This window comes from Lagopus muta, chromosome 5 (genome assembly GCF_023343835.1).
Source record: "Lagopus muta isolate bLagMut1 chromosome 5, bLagMut1 primary, whole genome shotgun sequence".
NCBI lineage: Eukaryota > Metazoa > Chordata > Aves > Galliformes > Phasianidae > Lagopus > Lagopus muta.
The window spans coordinates 33,543,218-33,569,778 of record NC_064437.1 but is presented as its reverse complement, the minus strand read 5'-3'; the positions used below and the strand labels follow the sequence as shown (position 1 = coordinate 33,569,778).

The 26,561-nt window shown below is 42.7% G+C and overlaps 2 protein-coding genes across 4 annotated transcripts; one reads left to right on the top strand and one right to left on the bottom strand.

Annotated features, from left to right (window-relative positions):
• Positions 1-1,853: 1,853 nt before the first annotated feature.
• On the bottom strand, positions 1,854-10,869 carry ECD (ecdysoneless cell cycle regulator). The gene is made up of 13 exons (XM_048944670.1): positions 10,584-10,869; positions 9,606-9,723; positions 9,416-9,503; positions 8,474-8,655; positions 7,928-8,120; positions 7,320-7,448; positions 6,376-6,501; positions 5,974-6,059; positions 4,834-4,940; positions 3,984-4,161; positions 3,582-3,649; positions 3,239-3,459; positions 1,854-2,689 (listed from the first exon to the last, which is right to left on the bottom strand). Exons 1-13 carry the CDS (start codon positions 10,771-10,773, stop codon positions 2,459-2,461), a joined length of 1,917 nt encoding a protein of 638 aa, XP_048800627.1. The 5' UTR covers positions 10,774-10,869; the 3' UTR covers positions 1,854-2,458.
• Positions 10,757-25,763, top strand: FAM149B1 (family with sequence similarity 149 member B1). 3 transcript variants are annotated; one of them, XM_048944673.1, is made up of 15 exons: positions 10,757-10,923; positions 11,430-11,522; positions 11,882-12,014; positions 12,945-13,087; positions 14,959-15,078; positions 15,556-15,723; positions 17,201-17,388; positions 17,634-17,764; positions 18,335-18,388; positions 18,858-18,964; positions 19,874-20,083; positions 21,833-21,959; positions 22,285-22,410; positions 22,831-22,912; positions 23,714-25,763. In XM_048944673.1, the coding sequence occupies exons 1-15, from the start codon at positions 10,874-10,876 to the stop codon at positions 23,785-23,787; spliced, it is 1,806 nt and encodes a 601-aa protein (XP_048800630.1). In that variant the 5' UTR covers positions 10,757-10,873; the 3' UTR covers positions 23,788-25,763. The 3 variants fall into 3 exon arrangements, with proteins under 3 accessions (XP_048800630.1, XP_048800628.1, XP_048800629.1); XM_048944671.1 differs by lacking the exon at positions 10,757-10,923 and having other exon boundaries at positions 10,954-11,522; XM_048944672.1 differs by lacking the exons at positions 10,757-10,923; positions 18,335-18,388 and having other exon boundaries at positions 10,955-11,522.
• The last annotated feature ends 798 nt before the right edge of the window (positions 25,764-26,561 follow it).

Sequence of the window (26,561 nt, the reverse complement as noted above, 5' to 3'; positions counted from 1 at the left end):
ATCAATGTATTGATTACCTGGTATGCAAGTGAAGCCTAGCAACTTGTTGTACAATTTTGCTTAAAACCACATAAAGGAGACCTTAGAGAATCCCCAGTAAGCTCTGGTTTTTGGCCAACATCACAGACACAGAATTAGTTCACACTGTGTGTGAAACATCTGACTTCCAGTTAGTAAAGCTCTTCTGTTCTGTTGTTAGGATCCTCAGCTTCTTACCTGCAGCACGCAAAGGAACGCCAGGTCAGTTCAGCCCTTATTATTACTCACATTAATTTCTTCAGAAACACCAAAGGAAGGCAGTCATCATGTGTGACCATCTGATAGAGAAAATAAACGTATTGAAAACAATGCATAAACATGTAATATGAATGCAATCCCAATGGGGAAAAAATATGTTTCAAGCTGTGCCTTGTGAGGCAGTCACTGAGATGAGCGTGCCTTTCTGAGCATGCCTAATGAAGTCTCTGCTTTTAAGTCAGGTCATTCGTCAAATCCCACAGATGAACCCAAGTAAACTAGTAGATTTAAAACCAGGCATGGACATAAGCACTCTAAAGCAAAGGATGATCTTTTTACATACATTGTGGTGTCCAGCAGAGATGCACTGAGACAGGGAAACATTAAAAACAATCAAAGCCCAACTGGAATACGCCAGTAAGGTTCTCATCTTGGTACATTTCTGACTTATTTTTCTGCTTTAGTTTAAAAGGTCAGGTCGTTCAATCAAAGCTGTGACAACAGCAATAACCAGCCTTGTGGTAATGGACTAGCTATTAGTTTGCTGACTGATTTCACTGAGCATTTTTGCCTCACTGTGCCACTGAGCCTTGCCTGAGACTGATTCGGACAGGGCTACTTCCACATCGTGTCCTTGGGCCCAGAGCTCCAGTATAATAGCAGTAGAATTTAGGCACCTACGGCTGCAGAAACACAGAAGATTTCACTGTGGATTCAAGATCAGGCACACATTTAAATCCCTTTCTTGTTTTAAGATATGAATACATATTTGTGGGATTCACTTCTTCTCTGAACTCAGTTGCCTACGTAACTCAGAAATGGTTCTTTTTTCTTTTCCTGTAAGTTCAAGGATACAAAATGCATTTTCTTGGCAAGTTTAACTTCGGATCTCTCTCCTGCATACACAGATTCTTCTCTAAAGAAATGAATACCTCTTCAGCAGGTCAGAACAAAACCCAAGCCCCTCTTTGGATTCCAAATCCAGAAGTATTTGATTCTGTGATTCTGGGTCTTCCCATTTTGAGCGCTCCTTGTTCACACTCATTTCATTCATTCATGTGTGCAGTCTCCACGTTCTTGATTTGTACTGGAGCATGTTACAAGAAATTCCTCATTTACAATACAAACAAATAACCACAACCCAGCCCAACAACAAATAGAAACAATTTGCAAAATCCACCATAGTACAGATTAATTCATTAGTACAATTTAGCATTCAGTGTAAATTGTGTCAGGCTCTTGAATTTCAGTGGAAGGAAGAATAGAAAAGACTTCCAGAAATCCAATGAATCCAGCAGATCTGCCTTCTTGCTCTCTATGCATTTTCTTTCCTATTTATCTGGTTAAAAGTAAGTCTTCATATCCAGATTTGATGATTGCTTTCTAGGTGAAAGCAATTCTAGGTCACATTTTCCCTAAACAACGAAACCCAGCTGTTCAGACTGAGCTCACACACAGCTACTGATGGCACACTACCAATGCGCAGTCACAACAGAACCCAAAAAATGCTCCATTGTGAAAATGCTTTGACTCCAAGAACTTCCAACAGTTCTACAGAACTGTGCTACAGAAGTTATGCACACCTTCAAAGAAAAAAGCAGCTCCAGCAATCTGGTTGTACTTCTGCTTTTATTTTAAATAAATTCAAAAAATATAGCAATATTCACATATTTTATCAGATTACTCATCATCAAATACTTCTAAGTAGTAAAAAACAAAATATTCTTGTATCAATTATCAAAAGTTCTTACAATGCAGCATTTCTACATTTGAAAAAGCATTCAAATATCCGATGAACATCGAATCAGCATTCCCAAATCCACACAAGAGAACAGTGTCTCTCCAGCATGGTATTCCTCTGTCTCCCCAAATGCAGCAGCATTTTCCAGATATTGGCAGCACTTTGCCATGGGTAAAGGATATTTTAGAAATACAGCAAATCGGAATGTCAGCTTTAAAGACACATTTTGTCTTCAATCACATCCCTTTGCAGTTCTCTGAAAACATAACTGGAGAACTCCTAGTCCTGTCAAAGACAGGATTTCCAGGTAGACAGCATTTCCAGGTAAATTCACTTTATGTCTTTAAAGCCACACAAAGTACGTGTATAAAATGCTTTAAATTCAAATCTCATCTCTTCTTCCAAATGCTGCTACTCTTTCTGTGTCTCTTTTCCCAATCAGTCACGTCTTCTGAATTAAGAAGAATATTCTTTTTCTTCTTATTCTGCTGCATCCTCACTAGAACCAACACGATCTGTATTTTCAGGTAAATACACCCCCATGCTCTGTAAAATGTTAGAGGTGGGTCCTGCCAGTCCAGCTTGAGCACTGTAAGATTCAAGCAGGTTAGTTACTAGGTTCATATCCACATCAACTGGTGTCAACTCAGCATCCTCCTCTTCAGAATCCAGGCCAGCATTTTGAGATGTAGTTGATTTAGCAGAATATGCCTGTAGTAAGCACAAGGAAAAAGTTTCATCAAGACAAATCGTATACAAAAAAGAAAAAATAAAAAGAGAGAAAAAAAGAAAACAATTCTGTCACCAACAAAGTTCAGTATGTTCTAATCTGCCTTGAGAGAGAGGAATGTGGTCACCAAATACTCATGCCAGTTAGAAATCATCACTTTCCATTATGCAGATGATGTTCCAAGAGAAAGACACAGAGGGTTAGTGAGTCTTGGCTCAGTTTCCTACAGGAGCGACCCACAATCGAAACACAAGAAGTCAAACTGCAGCTTGCAAGGACATGAAACCAAGTCTTGGCATCAACGTGCACGTTAAACCCGAGTTATGTTTTGGTTTCAAAAAAACACAGTGGTGCACCTGCAGCACGTTTTGCCTGCACACAGGATTGTTGTTTTTAGTAATCAGCACATGGCTAGAGGACAAACACTGCTGATAACATTGCTCAGGATGACTTCTTTTAGCATATTTCTTCTTTCATAACAAATCTCTCAAAACGATTATGCCACAAACTAATATTCAAGGCACACTTACCCCTTTCTTTTGAGTGGTAAAACTTTTCCCAACATTGGTTTGTGCCAGTTCACGGTCCATTTCATCCATATATGACTTAAGACTGCCTATAAGTTCCTTAGGTGATACCTCCTCGTCTTCCCTTTGATATTCGGCATCTAGGTCATCATCATCCTCATCTGAGAAGTTAAACTCCTCCTCTTCATCCAGATCATCAGAATCCAGCTCTTCTGAGTCTGCCCCTGTGTGTTTTCATGTAAGCACAGACAGCAAGGAAATCAGCACAGTGCACATGGATCACCAGAAAACCCAGGGACACTAAATAAGCATGAGAAATTCCGACCAAAAAAGCAAGCAGTCTCACCCAAAATTCTGTCTAACGCTTTTGTAAAAGAATCTACATCAAAGGTAACGTTGGTTTCATCAGATGACCTGAAATAAAAAGTGTTTTCAATAAGCAAAGCTCCTTTGCTTGCACAAGCCTAACACAGACAAGGACTGGGTGCCACACTGCTAAACGAAACAAAACAAGCCACAAAGCTAAGTAGCAGCTCTGGAAGATAAAGCATCCTCCACCACTTTTACCTGCACCAGAGCATGAGTGGTCACAGAGCCAGTTTAGAATCTATTCACTACTAATACAGATGTTTGCTTCAGGCCTCTACTAAAGAGAATACTTCCCAAATTTGAAAGATCACAGAATCACTGAGAGTGCTGTAAGTGAATGAAATCACATTCCACACTCGACTCCAAAAAATACCAGTACCATGGCATTTCTGCTCCTTTGTGCGTTGAGACTTTGGACACAAAAGCCTTCATACTTTCAGCAACTGCTTCCAAGTCATATTTCTGCTCTTCTTCATTTGTGGAACGGTGGGATTCACCTGTTGCCTCCTTCAGCATCAGATCCAGAGCATCAGGAGAAATCTCCAGCCAACTGTCATCTAGAAGAATTTAGGACATTTTTCCTATTTGAGCCCCAGCCTGTTAGCCCACAAGTCCCAATCTAGATGGCTGAGAGCACTGTTAGCATTTTGTAGCTCACTTCATTTGCACAATTAAGTTTTCAAGATGATACTTGATAACACAAGGTGCAAAGCAGGCGAGGAGCTGAGATAAACAGAAAACATTTTGTTTTAGTGCTTAAAAAATCATCCAGAAATACAGATGTGACCCATACTGAACACTGGCAACAGCTACAAGTCAGAAAGTATTAGAACAAAATTTATGCTGGTTTCATATAGGCCATTATAACGGACCATATACTGGTTAAGCTTTGCACTGTCAGTACTGGAATTGGTTTCATGACATAATCAAAGCTTTCTGTCTGGTGGACAGCTGACACAAAGTACTTGACCTGGTGTGTGTGTGTATGGTGCTCCTGACCTACTGCTATCAAATCAGAAACTGGATTGCATGTCTTGCAAATTAACAACATCAGACTCTGTGGTTTATATAAATGAACTGGTTTTGCCAATCTGAAATGACTGCCCGTGAGTAACAACTCTAACAGCCACAGGACACAACAGAAGCAGGCAAAGAGATCGTACAGTTGTCCCTCCCTCACCACAAATAACTGTTTGTGATTGGAATCCACCCCCCATCACCCTGCTCACCATCCTCTGCAGGAAGACAACTTGCTTCTCTCTCAAACTCTTTCACATCAAATGTTGTTGTCTGTAGCAGTGTCAAGATTTCATCGCCGGGACTCATTTCAACAGAGCTAAAAGGAAAAAATTTACTGCAATGGATTTTTATTTGCATTGCCATGCTAATGGCACCTGACACTCCATACACATTTCCAGTGAAATTCCACATTATTCCTTCCATGCAAATAAGTAAAAAGATAACCAAAGTGTGGGGAACTACAAGCATACTGCACAGACAGTACTAGCCACAGTAAGACAGAGTTAATTAGTGACATTCCTTGTTGTTGTCTCCAAAGCTCATTTCTCTTCTACTTCCTTTGTTCTTAGTGCTTATTTTGTCTTGGTAAATGTTCAGATAGGCAGACCCTAACAATGCATACAGGAACTTCAAGCAACTAAAAGATATTTTGAACACGTAAATCCTCAGATATTTTTCAATGATTTGTTTTTTTGGGATTGGATCTTATGGAGATATTCATAGCCAGCTGTCCCATTGAGTAAAGGAGACAGATTACTTCTTATTTGCTATTCACTGAGATTGAATCATAGAATGGCCAGGATTGAAAGGGACCATAACAACCATCTGGTTCCAACCCCCTGCTGTGTGCAGGGTCGCCAACCAGCAGACCAGGCTGCCCAGAGCCACATCCAGCCTGGCCTTGAATGCCTGCAGGGATGGGGCATCCACAGCCTCCTTGGGCAACCTGTTCCAGTGCCTCACCACCCTCTGTGTGAAAAACTTCCTCCTAATATCTAACCTAAACCTCCCCTGTCTCAATTTAAAATCATTCCCCCTTGTCCTGTCATGATCTCCATAGCCAACCAACCAAGTGAATAACACTTTTTAGCCACCTCTTAACCCACTTGAAATAGCTTAATACTTTACAAAACCAAGATAAATAGTTACTCAAGCAATAACTTTTACTAACTGAGAGCATACTAGGGGAATTAATACTCACATGCCAGAGCCACAGCACCAATATTAAATGCACAAAGGAAAACGGCTTCAGACTTTTTTGAGAAAGTCTTAAAAACCAAACCAAACACACAAACTTAGTTGCAATGCTTGCAGGTGCTATGTATTCACCAAATATACACAGTTCTTACCTTTCTGGCTTGTTAACAGATTGCTGGAAGTAATGTTCTGCCATACGCAACAGTTCCAAGTACTTTGCAGAGCCTTCCATTTCTCCCTGTTTAATCCAGCACACAAGCAGGAATGTAAGCAATTCTCCCTCCACTTGCTTTTCACAGCCAGGTTTCAAAATGACAACTTCAAATAATTACTCAAATCCATTTTAATTTCCAAAAATAAATAGATTAATTTAGAAGGGGGACAAACCACACATGCCTCCTTTGAAAATATTCATGGATTTTCCATGGGTGGAAGCATTAGATTTCATGCCCTGCTAGAAATACTTACACAAGTTCAAGAGCTAAAAGATGTGCTGTTTTTTTTTTTTTTTCTTCTGGATCATGTAAAATATACACACAGACACAACACTTCACCTTAAAATAATCTTTTTCCTTCAGGCTGCGGAGGTACCTCTCCCACAGGGGACCCCTGAACTCATTTCTCTTCACATCTGGAGACACTTTACTGCATTTGGAGCACAAAATTTCAAAGCCATGAGCCTGTAAATAAGAGATGCAACAAGAAGATATTCTCAAGATGTGACAAATTTAAGCACGGCTCTAAATGACTGCATCAACAACTCCTTATCACTGAGCACTCAATTCTGCCACTTAGGAAAGAGAAAGCAAAGCTGATCGTGAGATCAAAATGGTTTATTACTGCTGGAGGAAGAGAGATTGCAACTTCCAGAGCAAGATACTGCAGTCTGACATACAAAGTTTGTCTACAGGGAAAGCTGCTGAAAAGCAAACTATAAGAGAGATCTATAACTCACCAACTCCTGCTCGCATAAGCACCAATACTTCAACTGTATTTATATTCTGTGCTGACCTGCAAAGCTGTACAGTTCAGACAAAAATGCTGCACTGAGGCACAAACCTCAGGACAGGCAATTTCAGAAGAGAAAACTTGCTCTCAGATGTGGCTGTATTTCTGCTTGGAGCAGAGACCCAAGGGCACACTGAGCCTTCTGTACTTCCAAAAGACAAATCCCACCCTGTTCCCATCTCAGCTTTTGCCTGTGTTTGCTCTGTGCTGCAAGTTCTACATGTTTCATGCCAAATTTGAGGTGCAGGACAGCACCACCTGTTGTACCAGCCTTGAGGCTTCAATCCTGGTTAAAATGGTTTCTAGAGGTGGAAGCACAGGAGTGCTCTATTCTGTAAGTAGTCCCCCACAGTACTGCATTTACAAAAAAGTCGCTGCCTGTTTGCTCACACTTCTTTGTGCAAGCAGGCCACCTGCAGGCAAAGAGTCACTTCTGAGATCAAACACCAAACAGAACAGTCTGAGTACAAAATCCATACAAAGTAATTACCAGCTTCATGCCCAGCTCGTGGGCTTTGTACTGTGGGTGGGATGGAGGGGGCAGCGTGTATCCACTGCGCCTGTCTGGGGCAAACTTCTGCTGCACGAGCTGTGCATACAAGCACTTGGTGAATGTAACCTGAAAAGGCCAAAGCAAGAGAAAAACACTCATTGTGGTATAACTGTGCTCTGCATGGGCATCAACTTTCCCGTAATTCCATTCAAATTTGGTTTTGAAGCATCAATATTACTGACCTTATCTGAGATAGTATTTTAGATATACATATATATATTTGCCTAAGATCACAGAATCACGGAATGTCCTGGGTTGAAAAGGACCACAGTGATCATCTGGTTCCAACCCCCTGCTACGTGCAGGGTCACCAACCAGCAGACCAGGCTGCACAGAGCCACATCCAGCCTGGCCTTGAATGCCTGCAGGGATGGGGCATCCACAGCCTCCTTGGGCAACCTGTTCCAGTGCCTCACCACCCTCTGTGTGAAAATTCCCCCCCACCCTCTGAGTGAAGATGGGTCACTTTTCAGATTTCACAAAGAATACTCCAAGTTCCCAGCACCTCTAAACAAACATGAACTTAAATTAGAGGGGTCACTTACCACAGTCATCACTCGCTCCTCGGGAGGGAAGGTGTGAAAAGAGCGACATGCCCTCAGGTCGGTGGGATCCCGCAGGTAGAAGGCCTCGACTGCTGCAGCCACCAACGATGGGCGCTGCTTCAGCACTGCCACGATGCCTGCTGGGAGGTAGCAGTGTGCTCGGTGATAAGAGGCCTGGATTTTCTCAGGATATCTGTGTTCACACAATTGTAACGCTGTGTTCAGTGCACTGCAAGCCTCAAACGCTCCTTTTTAACTATTGCTGTCATCTACATCAGAGTATTAAAGAAGGACGGGAAGGAAGGTGATTCCTGCCATAGGTAGGGGTAGCATCCCAGCAGTGAACCACCACCAGAGTCCCCACATAACACAACAGCTCACAGGACAGAGGTCCCCCAGTTGCACAATGCCCCAGGAAAACTTCTAGCTAAAAGAGAACCAGCTCTACTGCAGCTAACAAGAAAATGACTGAATACAATGAAATTCCCCAGACAGCCCAGAATCAGCACTCTCTGTCACAGAACACCAAATAAACCACACACATACCCATCGATACGTTTATACACAGCTCTTCGAATGGGTTCTGCAGCCAGGAACTTCTCCGAATGGGCAGATAACAATGCCAATGCTTCTGAGATGGTGAGGCTTTCAGCAGGCAGCTCCTCCCACTGCTGCTCTTCTGTCTCTGACAGCGGAATGATGTGCAGCTCTCCCTTGTAAAAGAACACCTGGCAAACAGTAACATTTTCATCAGGTGGGAAAAGCACAGTCACACAAGCAAGGCAAGGTTTTGTTTTGTTTTGTACATCAGATAGCTACAGAATGGCTTAGGTTGGAAGGGACCTCAAAGCCTGTAAGTTCCAACTCCCTGCTGTGGACTGGCTGCCTCCCCAGCAGCTCAGGCTGCCCAGAGGCCCATCAACAGAATCATAGAATGGCCTGGGTTGAAAAGGACTACAATCACCATTTAGTTCCAACCCCCTGCTATGTGCAGGGTCACCAACCAGCAGACCAGGCTGCCCAGAGCCACATCCAGCCTAGCCTTGAATGCCTGCAGGGATGGGGCATCCACAACCTCCTTGGGCAACCTGTTCCAGTGCCTCACCACCCTCTGTGTGAACAATTACCTCCTAAAATCTAACCTAAACCTCCCCTGTCTCAGTTTAAGATCATTCCCCCTTGTCCTATCACTATCTACCCTCGTACACAGCCGTTCCCCTTCCTGTTTACGAACTCCCTTCAAATATTGGAAGGCCATAATAAGGTCTTCCCAGAATTTCCAGGTTTGGCCAAATGTTTCCTTTACACCAGACAACACTGAAAGCTTCCCTTCAGCTGGAGATGTGCCTGAGAAGAAGCCTCCAGCAGACCCAAGGCTGCAGGCTGCAAACTCCCACATGTGAGCACTGAAGGACGCAGCAAAAAGAAGCGCAGTTTTCAGCAGCCAGAGTTGTGAGAGGGATCGAAAGTGGTGCCCAACACGCTCACCCTGTTCTTGCTGTTCTCAGGACTCAGCCACTTTGGGAGGAAATCGGCTGCCTCGATCAGCAGGAACTCCCCATCGTTGTCATCGATCCTGCTCAAGGAAAAGCCAGTTTTGTACACAGCGCAAGGCAGGGAGCTGCTGAAGGCACCCACTGGGTGCAGCCCGGCACTGTGGGATAAGGCAGGACCCCACCTGGCCACCAGCTCCGGGAAAGCGCGGCTGATCTCCCGCACGAGGTACACGATGAACCACTCGTCCTCCACGTTGTCCCCGAACAACGTGGTGCCGCCGATGTGCTCCGGAGTGTCTCCTGCCGGAACAGAATCGCACATCTGTTCCTGGTAGGGAAAGTCCTTCAGTTTGCCCATCCCATCCCATCCCATCCTGAAAGGTGAGAAGGACCCCATAAGCGAAAGTTAAAAGGCAAGAAGGCTTCACAGTGACTGAGAATAAGGGGGGTGAAGGAGAATAGTTAGAGATTGTTTACAGAAGCAAGAATGTAGAGCTTGTTAGAAAATAAGGGAAGGCAGACCACTGGGTCTGGGATAGCAAGGGGGATGAAGGCCATAAAGATAAGCGTTTGAGAACAGCCTGAGGACATTTGGCAGGGAGGTGATTAGATGTCCACAGGGCAAGAAGAAACTGGTATGGGGGGATGCTCCCCGAAAGGTCTGAAGCCTTCATGAGGAAAACAACAAATCCCATGACCCACTATGCAGGCGCAAGAGGGGTGGGTCTGCATGTGAATGAGCTCTCGGGCATGTAATGAATATGTATCTGAATTCCAGGAAAACTACTGATTATTGTTTTGTTATTATTGTTTGGCCTATATCTGTAGTATGGCCTAAATCTGTAGTATTTTCCAGACGGTGAGCAAGTTAGGAGGAATGATCCCCCTTGCACCCGGTATCTGTGCAGCATTGATTAAAACATAACTGCTGTTATAACTGCTTTGTGGTTATAGAGTTTGATTCCGCATGTCAATCCCATCCCACTGCACCCTATCCCATCCCACCCCATGCCATGCCACGCCATGCCACGCCGTCCCATCCCACCCTACCCTACCCCACCCCACCCCACCCCACCCCATCCCATCCCATCCCACCCCATCCCATCCCTTCCCACCCCATCCCATTCCACCCCACGCCACCCCATTCCCGTCCCGCTCACCGCACGGCGGCACGTATCTCAGCCGGAAGCGCTGTCGCTGCCAGATGTAAGCGGCCAGCAGCGGCGCCAGGCGCACTGCGATGCCGTCGGCGCAGCGCCGCAGCCGCTCCTCGCCTCCCGCCCCCGGCACGGCGAACAGGCGGTAGCGCACGGCGTCCTCGGCCGGCGCGGCCTTCCCGCGGTTCTGCATCGCGCCGTGCGGTGCCGCGCACGGCGCTCCGCTCCCCGGGGCGCCGTGATGGCGGCGGGCCGTTCGGCGCGGCGCTAAGCGGCGCCCGGGAGGGCGGAGGATGATCTCGCGATACGCCAGGAAAGCGGTGCCCGCCGGCGCTCTGCAGCCGTGAGTGGCCGCCGCCGCTCGGGACGCGGGTGGGGCCGGGACGGGAGGGAGGCGCGGGGCCTGGGGTGCTTTCCCGTCTCTCTGCGGCCGCGCTCAGGGCTAGAAAATGCCAGCTCCGGCTGGAGGCCGCTCTCGTCCCGTTGGAGCGTGAGGCCCCGCGGGGCACGGCTGTGTCACGGCCGTGTATGGCTGTGTTACGGCCGCTCTCGGGGCTCAGCCCCTCGCTGCGGGGTTTGGCCTTACGGGATGATGCTGGTTTCCAAACCGAGGCCTCTAATGCTGAGCCCAGCCTGGAGTTTGTACTGGTATCTTAATTCGAACGTGAATGAGGCTAACAGGAATAAATGAGTTCGGAAAAAAAAAAACCAAGAATAAATGAGTTCAGAAAAAACCCAGAAGTTCTGTTATGCAAGCTGGGGCATTCCTCAAAAACCAGAACGCACATACAGCTTGGGAGCGACGCGGCTGCTCCCCGCAGTAACGTCAGGCTCTGCTCTTGCTTGCAGACAAGGGCTGACGCAGCACGCCGTGCGGCACCACCCGCTGCCAGAACCCAGCCCTGTCACAGCTGCCTCTGAGAGATGCCCAGGGACTGCCAGGTACGTGGCACTGCAGAAGGCAGATCTCGCTCTGGAGACCAGGCCGGGTTGGATGGGGCTCTGGGTAGCCTGGTCTGGTATTAAATGGGGAGGTTGGCGGCCTTGCCTGTGACAGGGGGGTTGGAGATTCATGATCTTGAGGTCCCTTCCAGCCTGGGCCATTCTGTGATTCTGTGTGAGACCATGGGAAAAGCCATCAGCTTTGTGTTGAGTTGTACTGATGGCAGTCATGCGGTCGGTAGCTTGGGCTTCACTGCAGAATGGCATCATTTCAGAACACAGCCTCTGTATCTGCTTTTCTGTGACTGTTGTTGGCTTGTGTTTTGTTCCCTCTCCCCCCCGCAACATGTGCGTTTCAGTGCATCTGGAATCTCAAAGGAATCAGATTACCCTTCTGTTACTTCAGCTGACGATGGGAATTCATGGTCTGCTAGTCCAAGTTACGCAGGCACCTCCACTGAGGACAGCTCTATCTTCTCTTGGGGCTATGATGTGAGTAGAACATCATCACCCCAAACAAACCTACCACTGTGAGTCAGAAGATGTTTGAAATACTATTGTAAACACATTGCAAGATAAAGGGGAGAACTGGCTCAAATCATGATGTTGGGGATAGAAAAAACATCCTGTTGGCCTTTTCCCCATCTTTACATTATATCAAAACACAGTAGGCTTATTGCATTTCTGGTCTAAAACTTTGGAAATACAAATCCCTTAATGTGTAAAAATACTACAACATAGTAAATGCTGTTGTTGTTTTGGAGTCCAGAACAGGAGTGGATGACTTTCAGATACGTGGTGTGAGTTTATTGGACTGCACTTTGTTGAAAATATGTTACTAAAATGCAGTAAGCTTCTCCATCACTTCTTCTTTGTTTCTTTTTTCCTGTTTACCAAAACCAAGTGTGTTACTGCTTTCAGTGGAGTGAAAATGGAAACTGATTAGATTTAAAATACCCAAGAACTAGCCTAATTTTTTAGCTGTATGAGAACTTGTTATCTCACAATGTGAGAAGGTCACTTTCCTGGTCTTTCAGACCAGACTCATGTTGGGCACTGCAAACAAGACACGTTCCATTAAAATATGTTCCACAAAAATATTGCTTTGAATTGTCATTCCTGTTGTGGTTTATTTTACATAAATCACTGTCATTATGTTTATATAATAATGCAGGCACTTCAAAACATTTTAACAGCTTTTCTTTTGTAAGCCTAAGTCCTACCATGAGTCCTAACAGCAGCCTGCATCATCTCCAGGGAACAGATTATTTAAATATAATGTCTTTCCATGCAAAAGATTGTTTAAATTAGTCCTGCTAAGCTTTCAACAAACAGATGATCTTTTACAACTGAAAAAAATAAGTTTTAAATGATCTTTGAATGCTTTTTACTAGGTATTTGATGGATGGCTTTCCTTTCTAGGAATTTGATAAAGCTGCCACGCAACAAGTTCAAAACATGTTCAGGCAACTCGATGAGCTCCTCTATGAACAAAAAGAAAATGTCCACGTTGAGGGACTGCAGGAGGAATGCCAACAGTGGACATCCAACTTTCCTCATCTCAGGTATTTCATTAACAGATTAATGTCAATAGCAACACAGTTACAAAGGGTAGGAATGGTAACAGTTGCTTTTAAAACAACTGCAGGGTGGTTTTATGCAATTATTTAGCAAATAAAGAGATGACTCTGTTGGTCTGCCTGCTGTTGTCATTAAAAAACATGCTGCTGGTGGAGTGGAAGCAGGAACGCGTTACCTGGAGGCCTACAAAGAAGCTGTTCCAGCAGCCAAGGATGGGTTAGGAAAGCTAAAACCCAGACAGCATGAAATCTAGACAGGGTCATAAAAGGGAACAAGAAGAAGTTCTACAGGTGTATCAGTGATAAAAGGAAGGCTGGGGAGGATGTGGGCCCTCTCTGGAAGGAAAATGGAGACCTTGTCACAAGAGATATGGAGGAAGCTGAAGTGTTCAATGACTTCTTTGCCTCAGTCTTCACCAGCGTGGGCTCTAGCTGCATTGCCCAGGCAGCAGAAAGCAAAGGTGAGAACTTAGAGAAGGTAGATCTGCCTGCTGTACCTGAAGATCAGGCTCAAGACCATCTAAAGAACGTGAAGGAGCACAAACCTGACGAGATCCATCCACAAGTTCTGAGGGCACTCCATCATATCCATCATCACTGGAACAGGCTGCCCAGGGAGGTGGTGGAGTCTCCTTCTCTGGAGATGTTCAAGACCTGCCTGGATGCCTACCTGTGCGACCTGCTGTAGGGAACCTGCTTTGGCAGGGGGGTTGGACTCAATGATCTCTGGAAGTCCCTTCCAACCCCTACAATTCTGTGGCTGTGATTCTGTGATATTTGAAATGTCATGGCAGTCTGGTGTTCCTGATGATTGGAAATGAGGAAACAGCCCCCATTTTTTCCCCCAAGGGAAAAAAAGAAGACCCAGGGATCTGCAGGCCAGTCAGTCTCACCTCTGTGCCTGGCAAGATCATGGAGCAGATCCTCCTGAAGGGCCTACTATGGCAGGTGGAAAATAAAGATCAGGTGATTGGCGGTAACCAACATGGCTTCACCAAAGGCAAGTCATGCCTGACACACTTGGTGACCTTTCATGATGGAATTACAGTGTGAGTGGGTAAAGGTAGACATCATCTGCCTGGACTTGTGCAAAGTGTTTCACACTGTCCCACATGACATCCTGGTTGCCAAACTGGAGAAAAAAACGGATTTGATGGATGGAGCACTCACTGGATAAGGAACTGTCTGGATGGTCACACTCACAGAGTATCAATATCACAGAGTGGTCAATGGCTCAGTGTCCAAGTGGAGACTGGTGATGAGTGGCATTCTTTAGGGATTGGTGCTGGGAGTGGTGTTTAACATCTTTGTCAGTGACATAAGCAATGGGATCAAATGTACTCTCAGAATGTTTGCAGACGACACCAAGCTCCCTTCCAACCCAAACCATTTGATGATTATGATTCTATGGTCTCACATTTGATTCCTTGCCTGAGGTTTAGTGCTATTTGCAACTGATTTAGTTTCAACATAGCAAAATTTTCTTAGAAAAGATATATAGTATAGTTAAAATCCAGCTTAAAAATAATTTAAGAAATCCTCCCTAGCTCCACCAGTCCTTACTGCTTGAATGTTTTAAATCTTCATTACATGTACACAAACAGTTTTGTCTGTATTCAAGTCTTAGAATTAGCAGTGCCTGACAAAAATCAACAATATTTTTCTTAATGGATTTACCTGACACAAAGCACTGTATAGTAGGGTAAACAACTAATACCATGCTTAACTATTACTAAGAAAATAGCATAGCTTCCCAATAGAATTTTTAAGATTTGCTTTTGCATGTTCTAATATTCTTCCATAATCCCACTTGGAACACTTTTTGATTTATTTATCCTCTGCTTTTGCCCTGGCAGGGTTGTGGGGAAGCAGATAGTGATCCCCAAAGATGAAGGGTATGAATGGTATTCAAGTTCACCTTCTGCAAGTTTAGGTTCATCAGATGTAAGTCCATCACAGGAAGAAGGCTCTAATGAGTAAGTACCAACAGTTGGTCCAGACTGTACCAGGGTGGGAAGGTGATTTTTCCTTCAGTGGACTGCAGTAGTTGGCTTCTTAAACAGTGAGCAATATATGGAGTTATTGTTTAGCTTTTTGGTTAGGCTGAGTTTTGAACATAGCATGTTATTTTGTTGTTGTTGTTTCTTTCTTTTTCATTTTTAACCAAAGAAAACTCCATTCACAATAGCAAGGGCATCCAGCTGTCCTTGCTGCTCTCTACAGTAAGCCAATCAGTAAGTAGAAATACTCTTGCTACTGCTGATTTCTAAAGGACATATAGATATTGTGGCTGGTTTTATTGTTAGTCATTTATTAACTGGACACAAATTGACTGGCTCCCTAATATCTGATCTTACCTACAGTGTTGTTCCTCAGCTAACTCAGTGCTGCTATTGGAAGTGGAATAACAACTTCTTTTTCTTTCTGCTTTCTGAAAACTGTCACCTGTTCAGATTTAGTGTTTTTGGCAAGAAGGTGCCTCTTTCTGTGTCTCCTGTTCTCAAGAAGGCCGACCGTTCCAAGTCTCCGACCTGGTGTTCTCCAGACAGCGAAGAAGAAGATGGAGTAATTGTCTCTGAAGGCATAATGGAGGAATATTTAGCTTTTGACTGCAGAGATGTGTAAGTCTTGAGCATTAAGATAGTACCAGCATCCCACTATTTGTCTTCTTAAGATACAGGTATATTTGGTTTTGCTATTGATTGATTTTTAAAATGCTTTTTCCTCTAAAGAATTTTCAAAAGCTTGGGCTTGGTGGGGCATTGGAAATATTTCTTTATCCATCTTTTGTAATGATGTATTTTGCTCTATTTTTCTGAATTTAAGTAATTTCTCACAATAGCTCTTTTTGTTTGTGGCTTATATGAAGTCAATTGTGCTGTGACTAAGATCCTGCTACACACTGGTGTATTTAAGACTTATTTAAATGCTATGCATCTGTTGCACTAAGTCAAATTCATAGTTGTTTGTTATACACTAGCAGAGTGCTTTTCTGCTTTGTACTGCAGTGTACAGACAAACACCTTGGATAGAATTGTGCCTTCCCAGGTTTTTAGTGGTAAGTTAACAATCAGTGCTTGCTTATAAATAGAACCACTATTTTTATCTTAAGAACAAGGGATTGAGAGTGGCATAAAGAGGATTCCTTTTGTCTCTTTGCTTTATTCAACTGAACAGTATGAACATATGGCCTGGCTAAGAGCTCTGGGTGATAATGTCATTTACTGTCTGTTTCATTGGTTTTAATAAATGAAGCCCCTTAGTTGCCTGGACCACAAGATTCAAGTCAGTAGGTGGCACGCTTTGACCAGGTCAAAGATACTGTTGCAGCTAACAATATTGCTGCATCTGTGAAATAGTGGTAAAATAGAGGTTATTTTATTTTTTCCAGCATTTTTAGCTTTTTGATGGTAAGTACTCATTCAGGGAACAGATCCAAAAGCCTTAACAACTGTGCTCACATCAGTATTTTTTTCTCCCTTTTACAAAAGGTATTTTAGCAGATGAACACACACTTTTTGAAGCAATCATCTCACATTCCTTCCACTCAACAATGCAGTGAAGAAGTATTACCGTAACTCTAATTTATTTCTAAATGCAACTTTGATCTCTGTTATTAAAGAGTAGCATATATAATTTATAGTGATTCTGTATGGGGGAACTAAGGCGTGCAGTTGAGAAGGTGATTGTCTCGTTCATTTCACATTTCAGTCAACAGTAAATTCTGGAAGGAATACAAATTCATGTACCCAAGCACTGGAAAAAGATTGCTTCTTTCAGTGTTGGACTAAATCATTTGATATTGCTATTTATCACACTGTCAGCTCTTGGAAAACAGTACTGTGTGATACTGTGTGATGGTGGATGCCCCATCCCTGGAGACATTCAAGGTCAGGCTGGATGAGGCTCTGAGCTCTGATGGAGTTGTGGGTGCCCCTGCTCATTGCAGAGGAGTTGGAAGAGATGACTATTAAAAGTCACTTGCAACTGCTGCCTTGACTTGTTTCAGATTAGTAGAACATAGGGCAGAAGTGAAACAAAAATGCAGGAGACAAAGAATGTGTGTTTGTGATACATCTAATGCCCCTGTTTTTACAGGGAGGAGGAAATGCATGAGGGGAAAATTGGACTCTGCTCTGCTAGACGAAAATTGGGGTTTCCGCCTATCTCTCCATATTCCTGCATGAAGGATTCTGTGCTCACATTTGTGTTTGATGATGTGTGGAGTGAAGTGCTAGGCTGCATGGAAGAACTCATCAGCAGACACTGGGAAGTGTCAGCCTCTGGTAAGGATGGCAGTTAGACTGAAGATTCAGAGGGGGTTTTAGTTACTGAGTTCTGCAAGGATGCAATGAGAGATGCATTTGGGAATAATCTCTTCAGGGCTGAAAAAAGTTATTTGCTAACAGTGTAAGATGTGCCTTTAAAAGATTTAACAGAGCTTCACGTTTAAGATGATTCTCGTAGTACTGTGCACAAATAAGAGTGTCAGTAATCTGTACTGACAGGGATTCTCTCTTGCTTTATGAAGATGATGAGAAAAATATCATAAAAGTAGAAGCAATCCGAGCAGATTCTGGGAGCCCCCAGCAGTTTGATCCTCTGCCAGTGCTATTACCTCGTGTGCCACAAACTAAAATGCCCTCAGTAACATCAAATCTGGTAAGTACTTCTAGCCAGCTGGTTTGTGAAGGGTTGAGTCGCTACAAAACTACAGAAGTGAAGATTCAAAAGTGTCAGAAACTCTTCAGCTGCATGACTAGTGTGGATTGTGTATGGATGCTGACTGTCCTTGCTAACCGCTGAAGTCCTGTGCAATCCTCAGCTGCAAGTTTTCTTACTTTTCTCCTTAATATTAAAATCGACTGTTTTACATGTGTATTGGATGCCTCGTGGTGACTGCTCATTAATGATGCAGCTCTTTCCACATTTAGCAGCTTTGGAACTAAATTGTAAGATGCAGGATTGTGTGTGAGATCCCACTCTCACTAGCCTATTTGTAAATAGCTGATGAGGGAAGAGAGAATAAGTCTTGGTGAATTTGTACAACAGTTGTTTTTTTTTCCCCCCAGACTCTGAATTTGACTGCTTTAGATTATATTCTCCTAGAGTGGTGAGCACCAAGCGTTATCTCTGTTCATTCCATTTTAATTCAACTCTTTTATTTCTTTTTACTTCTCCTTTATTTCTACCCCCTGCATCTTCCTCACATTCCTGTTACTGTATGTGTAGTGCCCAAAACCCAGATGTGGCCGCAAAACCAAAAAGAGGAGAAAACCACCTCAAGTATGTATGCTGGAGAGATTTAAGCTCTTTTCTTTTCTGTTTGCTGTTGTTACGGTGGGAAGAATGTCATGTTTTTCAAGATCAATCTGTATTCCAGGAGAGGAGTGTCCAGGTCTGTCCTTGACATAAAGTAAATGCCAACATACACTGGAAAAAATAGTTGTGTACAACTCCCAGTTACAGCCGCTGTTGTAAGATCATGTTGTGCAAACAAGAGGCTCAGTTAGGAATTACTAAAGGTCACATAGCAGCATCTGAAATTGTCTAAGCACTACCATTTGCAAGAAGAATGAAATGCTATCTTAGATGGAGGAAATTGTATAAATGAGGATATATGTATATGGATTTCTTGGATGAAATAGGTTTCTTTCCTTCAAAGGATTTAGAGAGGACAAAACGTATAAATATGGGTGCATGTCATTGCCAAACAGTAATTTTTTTTTTTTTTTTTTTTTAATTCATCTTTTAGGTAAATCAAGGGTCAAACAGTGGGTCTCAACGTAACCTAAATGGCTTGATAGTGATACACGGGATCCACTTACAGCAAAGGAATCTGCCTGTAATGGAGAAAACACTGTAAGGGCTATAGATTCTGTCTGTTTTAAAGCAGAGCACTCTCACAGTGAAAGGGTTCAATCCAAAACAGTACGAGATAATTTTCTACCCCAGTGAAATTAATTCTCATTTATTTTCTTGCTTGTTTGTGTATTATCCCTTATCAAATGTTATACTTCTAGTGTGGTCTTTATATTTAATTACTGCTGATGTGCCCTCTAGTGAATGGCACGAGGGTGGACAGTGACAGGACAAGGGGGAATGGTTGTAAACTGAGACAGGGAAGGTTCAGGTTGGATATTAGGAGGAAGTTTTTCACCCAGAGGGTGGTGAGGCACTGGAACAGGTTGCCCAAGGAGGCTGTGGATGCCCCATCCCTGCAGGCATTCAAGGCCAGGCTGGATGTGGCTCTGGGCAGCCTGGTCTGCTGGTTGGCGACCCTGCACATAGCAGGGGGTTGGAACCAGATGATCATTGTGGTCCTTTCCAACCCAGGCCATTCTATGATTCTGTAATGTTGTGAAAAGAGCTGAAGCTCAGAGTGAGATGCAGACCCACTCTGCATTTGCTCACTTCCTAGAAATGGACTTCTGTTACATCTAGGCAAAGGCTATGAGAACTGCTGGTTGCAGTGTTTTTAAATATATGCCATGGAGAATTACAACTTTCATGCTGACATGTTCAATCAAAAAGTTAATAGTTCAGTAAATACATATATGTGTGTGTATGTGCATATGCACTTTATAAATAGGCTTGTTTCTTTCTTAATTATTATCGTTTTCTAATTTCAAAGTATGGTACTGAGAACCAGAAAAAGACCCCAGATCACCTCTACGTTACTAACATCACACACAGATGAATAATGCAGTGACAAGGTGGTTATCAGTCACGGCAAAATTATCTCCTTTTGTTCTGTGATTCTTTTCTTAGGGACCTGGATGACAAACGCTCAGGCTCCAGTTCCATCCGCTCAAACAAAGCACGGCCAAATTGTCCTCCTCTGGAGCTCAGCACATCAACTCTGTCTCACAACTCCAAGAGGCGAAACCCACCACCACGTACCCTGCATCCCATCGGCACCAGTCAGTCCCGCACCGCGACCCCGCGCTCTGTGGACGATGTCTTCAGGGGAACCCGATTGTATGTTTCCAAACCAGTTTCTCATGGCAAATTACCACAACTAGAGAACCCATCTTACACAAGGAGCATTCAGTTGAATTGAAAGAATGTGAATTTTTTCATTTAAGAAAAAATGGATAGTATTTTTTTATACTTATCAAGAGAAGTTGTTAGTTTACTGTCTTACAATCTGTGATTCAATGAATTGTGTTACGCAGTTTTGAATGAAAATTATATCCTCCAGTCTGTCTGATCCAAGCAGAGCAGATAGCACTCTCTCTCTTGACAACAGCTTTCTTATTCTATAGCTTATTTTCAAGATAAACTTTAAAAAAGCACAGCTTGTAATGGTAACTTACTTTTGCTGTTCTTGCTCAGGCTAGATGGACGGAGTGTTCATCTTGGGTAACCTGTTAATAGCATGAAAAGAACTAAATGACTCTGACTGACCTGGGTGAACCTTCACTTGTGTTCAGAAGACTTTTTTGTTTGGCATAATGGTCTGAGTTTAGTCTCTTACAGGGACTGTGGGTATAGAAAAATAACACAGGCTTTACAGAACTTGTAGAATACACAAGCTTTACAAACTAATCTCATTTCCTTCTAGTTTATAAACTATCATAATTTCCTTCTAGTTTATCAGTTTACCTATAATCTCATCTTGTCTGTTACATTAATGGACAGGAACAAGTGTCTAAACAGTACAAGTTATGCTTCTACGTTCGTTCAGTCTGTCATAAACATTTCTGTCCCTTTTCCTTACACTTCCATCCATTTAGCAGTTCTTACCATCTCCCCTTCATACTAGCAAATGTGCTTAAATGCATGTAGAAAGCATGAGGAAATTCTTTTTTAAAATGCTAACTGTGGTTTGAAGCTTTTCTAATACATTTTTACAGAACAGCCTTCCTTCAGTCAGTGTGCATAGAACTATGGCCTCCTGATCATAGAATGGCCTGAGTTGAAAAGGAACACAATGATCATCCAGTTCCAAACCCTGCTATGTGCAGGGTTGCCAACCAGCAGACCAGGCTGCCCAGAGCCACATCCAGCCTGGCCTTGAATGCCTCCAGGGATGGGGCATCCACAACCTCCTTGGGCAACCTGTGCCAGTGCCTCACCACCCTCTGGGTGAAAAACTTCCTCCTAATATCCAACCTAAACCTCCCCTGTCTCAGTTTAAAACCATTCCCCCTTGTCCTAAATTAAAACAAAACAAAACAAAAAACAACCTAGATTATTTCCATCACTTCTCAAATGGAAAACGCACAGTAATACACAGATAACTTTCAGGTGAAAGGAGTCTAGCTATAAAGACTTTATAATATGGATGGTGTCTGCTTTCTAGAACTTTGTGCAGCAGTGGTCCATAGAGACACCTTTATATAGCTTTCATTCCGCAGTACCAGCCACACAACACGCCCCTTCAAACTGTGCTACATGATGTGCAGTTCATCCACCACCTGGTCTGTGTACACTCCCACCACCAGAGTATTCATTCTGAGACTTGCTTTTACCCGCAAGCTGAATATTAAACACCCTAACAAGTAGAAAGTCTTAAAGAGTTTTCTGCCAAACTTCACCTCACTTTTTGAAGTCAGTCTCCACAGTTAGCCCTAAAGCCAGCATTTCACAGCAGATGTTCTGCACCCATTGCTCTTATTTAACATTGTTAGCTTACACAATGCCAAACAAACTTACAATACTGTATGTCTACACACTGTCAAAGCATACCAACTCTGTTTTCCTGTCCTTCCCTGTGCCTTGCAGCCTGACTGCACACGAGCAGCTGACCTCACCCTCCCCACTGCTGCTAAACCGAAATCACCTCCTACCACCGATTGGTAGCACTGATGTGGCAGAACACACGAGCACGGCAGGATCGCAGAGGCAAACGGTAACAGGCAGAACCATTTGATTTTCCTACTGGACATGCTAAAATTGTAGTTAGTGCTGATGAAATTACCAAGCACAGGAGTTGCAGTTGGTTTATCTTGTGACAGCTGCTGAAATAGATGCGCTAAAATTCTGCACGATTTTTGACCAACAGCATCATCCAGAGTTGAATGCTGCAAGTCCAATAAGTGCCAAAATTTTCTTCCTCCCAGAAAGAAGGTGTGGAATGTTTTGTCTTGGAAAACTAGCTTTAATTCTTAGGGTAATTAAATTCAATGTACTGCTGCAATAAGGAAAAGTAATAATGCTATTATTCTTTAATGCAGAAATCTCGAGGAAACTCAAGTCGAGCTCACAGCGTAACAACACACGAAGATACTCACCAGCACCTACACGAGAGGCTCTTCTTTCCTGATCATTTCTCCAGGACTAAAACAACCAGCATATTCTTGGTAAAGCATATGATACCAACTCATCCTCTGTTACTGACTAGAGGGCTTTGACAGTTATCACAGATAGTGATTGGCCATCTGGTTTGTTAGTTTCCGTGTAAACTTCAACATCCTTGGCTCTCCAGATGCCAACGGACAAACTTTCTAAAAACCCATTTTGAAAGAGAACAATTTTCAGAAGTGTTAAGAACCCCTCTAAATTGTCCCACAGTCTATCAGGGTGTAAGAAGAGTATTTTCTTCTCCTGAAATTGATCTAACTCTCCTTAAACATGTAAAATCTCTACTTAGAACATCACAGCATCTTGCAAATTTGCTCTTTTAGGAAATAAGTACAATCAAGTTGTTTTTAGGTGCTTTATAGTCTTGATGTTAGCCTTTTTTTTCTTGCAAACATAAAGATCTTGAACTGTCTTTTCAGCCAGATCCACAGCATCGCCGTTCTTGCACTGTTATTGATTATGGCAATCATGCTTGGACAAGCAGAGCATCAACAGGTTCAGGTAAGCTCATCAGGAAATCAAGGGAGAAGAAGGCTTTTCACCAGTGTGTTTTGGGGCCCTCAATTGAGTTATGAGGATTTCTCACATAAGAAGAGTATGTATAGTAAAAAGATGGAATTAAAGCTGCAAAAGATAACAGCAGCTGCAAAGGATAAGGGGTAGCAAGCGTTTAAGTGCTGATGAGGAGACTGCAGGGGACTTCTAGCTTGTTTAACAGCTGAATGACCTACATTAATATTAATAGAGATGTATAAGAGGCAGCCAGAGTTTTATTTAATAAAAGTACTAAATTGAAATAACTTCTTTTTAATTGAAGAAAGGAGGATTTCCAATTAATGCAGGATTGAGTTCCTCCTCCTTTCTCCCCTCCAGCCAGCATATTTAAATAGGAGTTTTATGACTGTTGTGTTGACAGAAAAAAAATTGAAATTACAAAAGCTTTGTAGACATAAATGATGTATAGACAGAAGATCAAGAAGCAGAATAGATCCCAGCAATGAAGTGGTCCTACCTTTCACCCCTTCGAGAAGGACAGTCATATCTAAAACTTAAGGTTCCAGCTGATGACATGGTTTGATAACTGATTACTTTCCTCTTAAGAAGGCCTCAGGCTGAAAGAAACAGCAAATTACCTTGAAAGTTACATGAAATAGTTTTCAAGTTACTGATGAACTGACTGACAGCTGGAATAAGAAGCAAGAAAACCCCACCATCTTAGTATTAAGCGAAAGGAGCTGCATTTAAGTACTTAGCTTCAGTAACTTCTAAAAGTCTTAATGTTGTCTGCAATGTCTTTCTCAGGTCTGCAGCCACACGGTTCTGTGAAAGGCCAAAGTCGAAGTGGATCAGTCACAAAAAACAAACAGGGCTTCTAACGTGTCATGAGAAGCAGCCACCTCCAGAAAAGTCATGGGCGACCTCTCAGCAACGTCAGGGCTGTTTACAGAGAGTCTTCAAGCACCCTTCCTTACGAACAATCTTATTTTTATACAGTCAAAGAAGCAACTGCCAAAGATTAGGAGGGATATACTTGCACATTCCATTTCCTACCAATACAAAAGGCTATCCTCCAATGCCTACAAAACCTAGCAAGTACTTTAAATCACTGCTGTTTTCTATTAATTATTACTGTTTTGTGACTGGTTCATGTTACAGGCTTGTACTGCAGGACCTGCTGATTTTTCCATCAGCTCTACAAAAGGTTAATCACACATTCCGTAGCAGTAGTTTTGAAAATTACTTTTAAAGCTCTATTTATACACTTAAAGCAATATTATACTATCAAAAGGAAGCTTTGTATATGATACTGCTTCTACAACTCTGTAGAAGTTTCTGTAGTAGTTGCAGCAGATGTTAACACAGTTGTGTAAAAATAAGGTAGCAAAACAGATGAAGGGAACTGACAGCTTTAAGGGTAGCATACCACTGAACCCTCCTGTGTTATATGCTTACATATAAACCTCCTTCTGTGTCTGAAGAAAGTTTAAGGGACAAAAAGGACTCTTACTACAAGCAGTTCCAGAGAATATTCCAAGGAAGTATGTTGTCTTCCTGGCAAGATGTTTTATGTAGTTTCACAGAACAGGTCAGTCTCATTTCCCAAAAACAAAAACCAAACAATGGCACAAGAAACTCGCACTGCAATTCTGTAGGTATTTCTACACTCCATCCTGAAGGTCCCCACACACATCGTGTGGGAGACGTGGTGGAGGGACCAGCTTAGCTGCTCTTGTGGCTCCCAGTGAAATGAAAACACAGAATACAGACTTTTCAACATAAATGATTAGTTGAAGGTCTTGCTCCCAAGCAGTAAGCAACAGATGACTAGCAAGTGTAAAGACAAGCTGAAGATAACAACATTCCTGCATTTTCCTGCAAGAAAACAGTTGATCCTTTATAATTCCATTTAAAAACATTTTTTATAAGTTTCCTTACTCTTAGTATTTTCCAAGTTACAATTCAGAATGGAAACAACTTGTCAGGATTTTTTAATGAAGTGGCTCCTGTACTTTCCACTGTAAGCTATGCAATCTACTAAGTGTTAGCAGTACCTACACAACAACTAATGATTTTTGAACTAGACTGAAGTTCTGCTGATCAAAGCATGCAGTTGATTCAAGCATGCTCTGATCAAAAAGAATGGAAAACAAAGCAAAGCAGAAATGTACAAATGGAAGGTTAACTCCTTCCTTTGCATTTCCAGAGGAAAAAGCAGCTTTGGACTCAATCAACATCTCTTTAAGGTAGAATAGAGATAAGTGGATGCCTAAAAGCAGCCAGTGATCACTAAACTGTTTAAAAACACAGTTTCTCTAATGGTTAAGACTAGCAGAACGCCGTGCAGTGTATCATTTAGTTATCTCAAGCAGCCTGGAGATAAGCATCCTCTTTAAACCAGTGCCATTCCTCAGGGACCAACACAGTACTTACGAGTACAAAACTACACAAACTTGAACAGGCTTTTCTAGAACCATAACGCAGTATTTTGTAGCCGAGGGGAGGAAACAAGGCATTAAAAAAAATGAAAGCCATCTGGTCATAAGGTAACTTTTGATTTCTATACAAATGGTTGAGAGATTTGTCTATACTGTTTGATACCTGTTTTGTATAGCAAGAGTTATGTTCAAGTCCCGTGTGTTAACCAACACAGTGACCTACTGAACTCTTTCTGAATCAGGATAACTGTTCAAAGCAGCTAAAAGGGAACTCATTTCCCATTCTACCTCTGGCTTCCCCTTAGGAAGCTCTAGTGAATAGTTGCTGAATTCTATCACGGAAGTGGTAGGGACCTTCAACTCACAAGTAGGTGTTAGTCATGTGGCCTTTGAAGAATGAGCCATAAATAAAGCCAGCCTCATTTCTTTCAGCTACAGCAAGTTACCCTTCAAATTCATACCCTGAATATACACTACATAAAGCAGTTTTAAAAGAGAAGAAATAAAAAAAAAAAAAACCAAGTTATGTATACTTACACATATTAGAAGAGCAATTCTGAAATAACAGAGCTGTTGACAAACACGGAGCACACTAAAGCAGGAGTCAGAAGTAATCCCTATCATCCTATAGCAGGAGTGTGATGCCACTAAAATAAGTGTGTTGCTAGGCTTTGAAAGTCCTCGTCATGGGACATCACCAATCCTAGACACACACAGAGTCAGTGTTCTGTTGGTTTATTAGTTTATTGCATCACATCAGCACGTTAGAAGGTGTTAGGAGATTTACTGCCAAGTCACTCACCTACTTGCTGCAGTCTCATTTTCTTAGGGCAACTGCTTACACGCCACTGTGAAAGATCAGTTTATAAATAATAAGTGGTCCTTTTGTGTAACTCCATAACACCAGCACATTTACCAGTGCAAATGTCTTCTCAGCTGCTAAAAAAGTATGCAGTATTTACTTCAATAAAAATAAGTACCAACATGATCAGTGTGTTTTGAATGATTAGATAACATAGAGGACGTGGGGAAGAAAGATACCACAAAGTTCTGCAAAATCATTTATTAAATCTTCTGTTCTCGTAAGTTTTTATAAAACCCATGGAATCTCTGAAAAATACCCGTGGTGCAGAGATCTCTAAAAACTGCACGAGATTGGTTAGAAAAGTGAACAACATAAGGATAAGGTTTCTAACTCAAAAGCCACAGGAACA

Bases quoted from the DNA above. Each gene is read 5' to 3' on its own strand.
- ECD (XM_048944670.1), bottom strand. From the start codon at position 10,773: ATGCAGAACCGCGGGAAGGCCGCGCCGGCCGAGGACGCCGTGCGCTAC. The intron at 8,656-9,415 runs GTGAGCGTGTTG...ACTGTTTGCCAG, and splicing joins CTGAGAACAGCAAGAACAGG to GTGTTCTTTTACAAGGGAGA. The intron at 3,460-3,581 runs GTGAGACTGCTT...GAAAACACACAG, and splicing joins AGCGTTAGACAGAATTTTGG to GGGCAGACTCAGAAGAGCTG.
- FAM149B1 (XM_048944671.1), top strand. From the start codon at position 11,299: ATGAGTTCAGAAAAAACCCAGAAGTTCTGTTATGCAAGCTGGGGCATT. The intron at 18,389-18,857 runs GTATGTATGCTG...TTCATCTTTTAG, and splicing joins AGAGGAGAAAACCACCTCAA to GTAAATCAAGGGTCAAACAG. The intron at 21,960-22,284 runs GTAACAGGCAGA...TCTTTAATGCAG, and splicing joins CAGGATCGCAGAGGCAAACG to AAATCTCGAGGAAACTCAAG.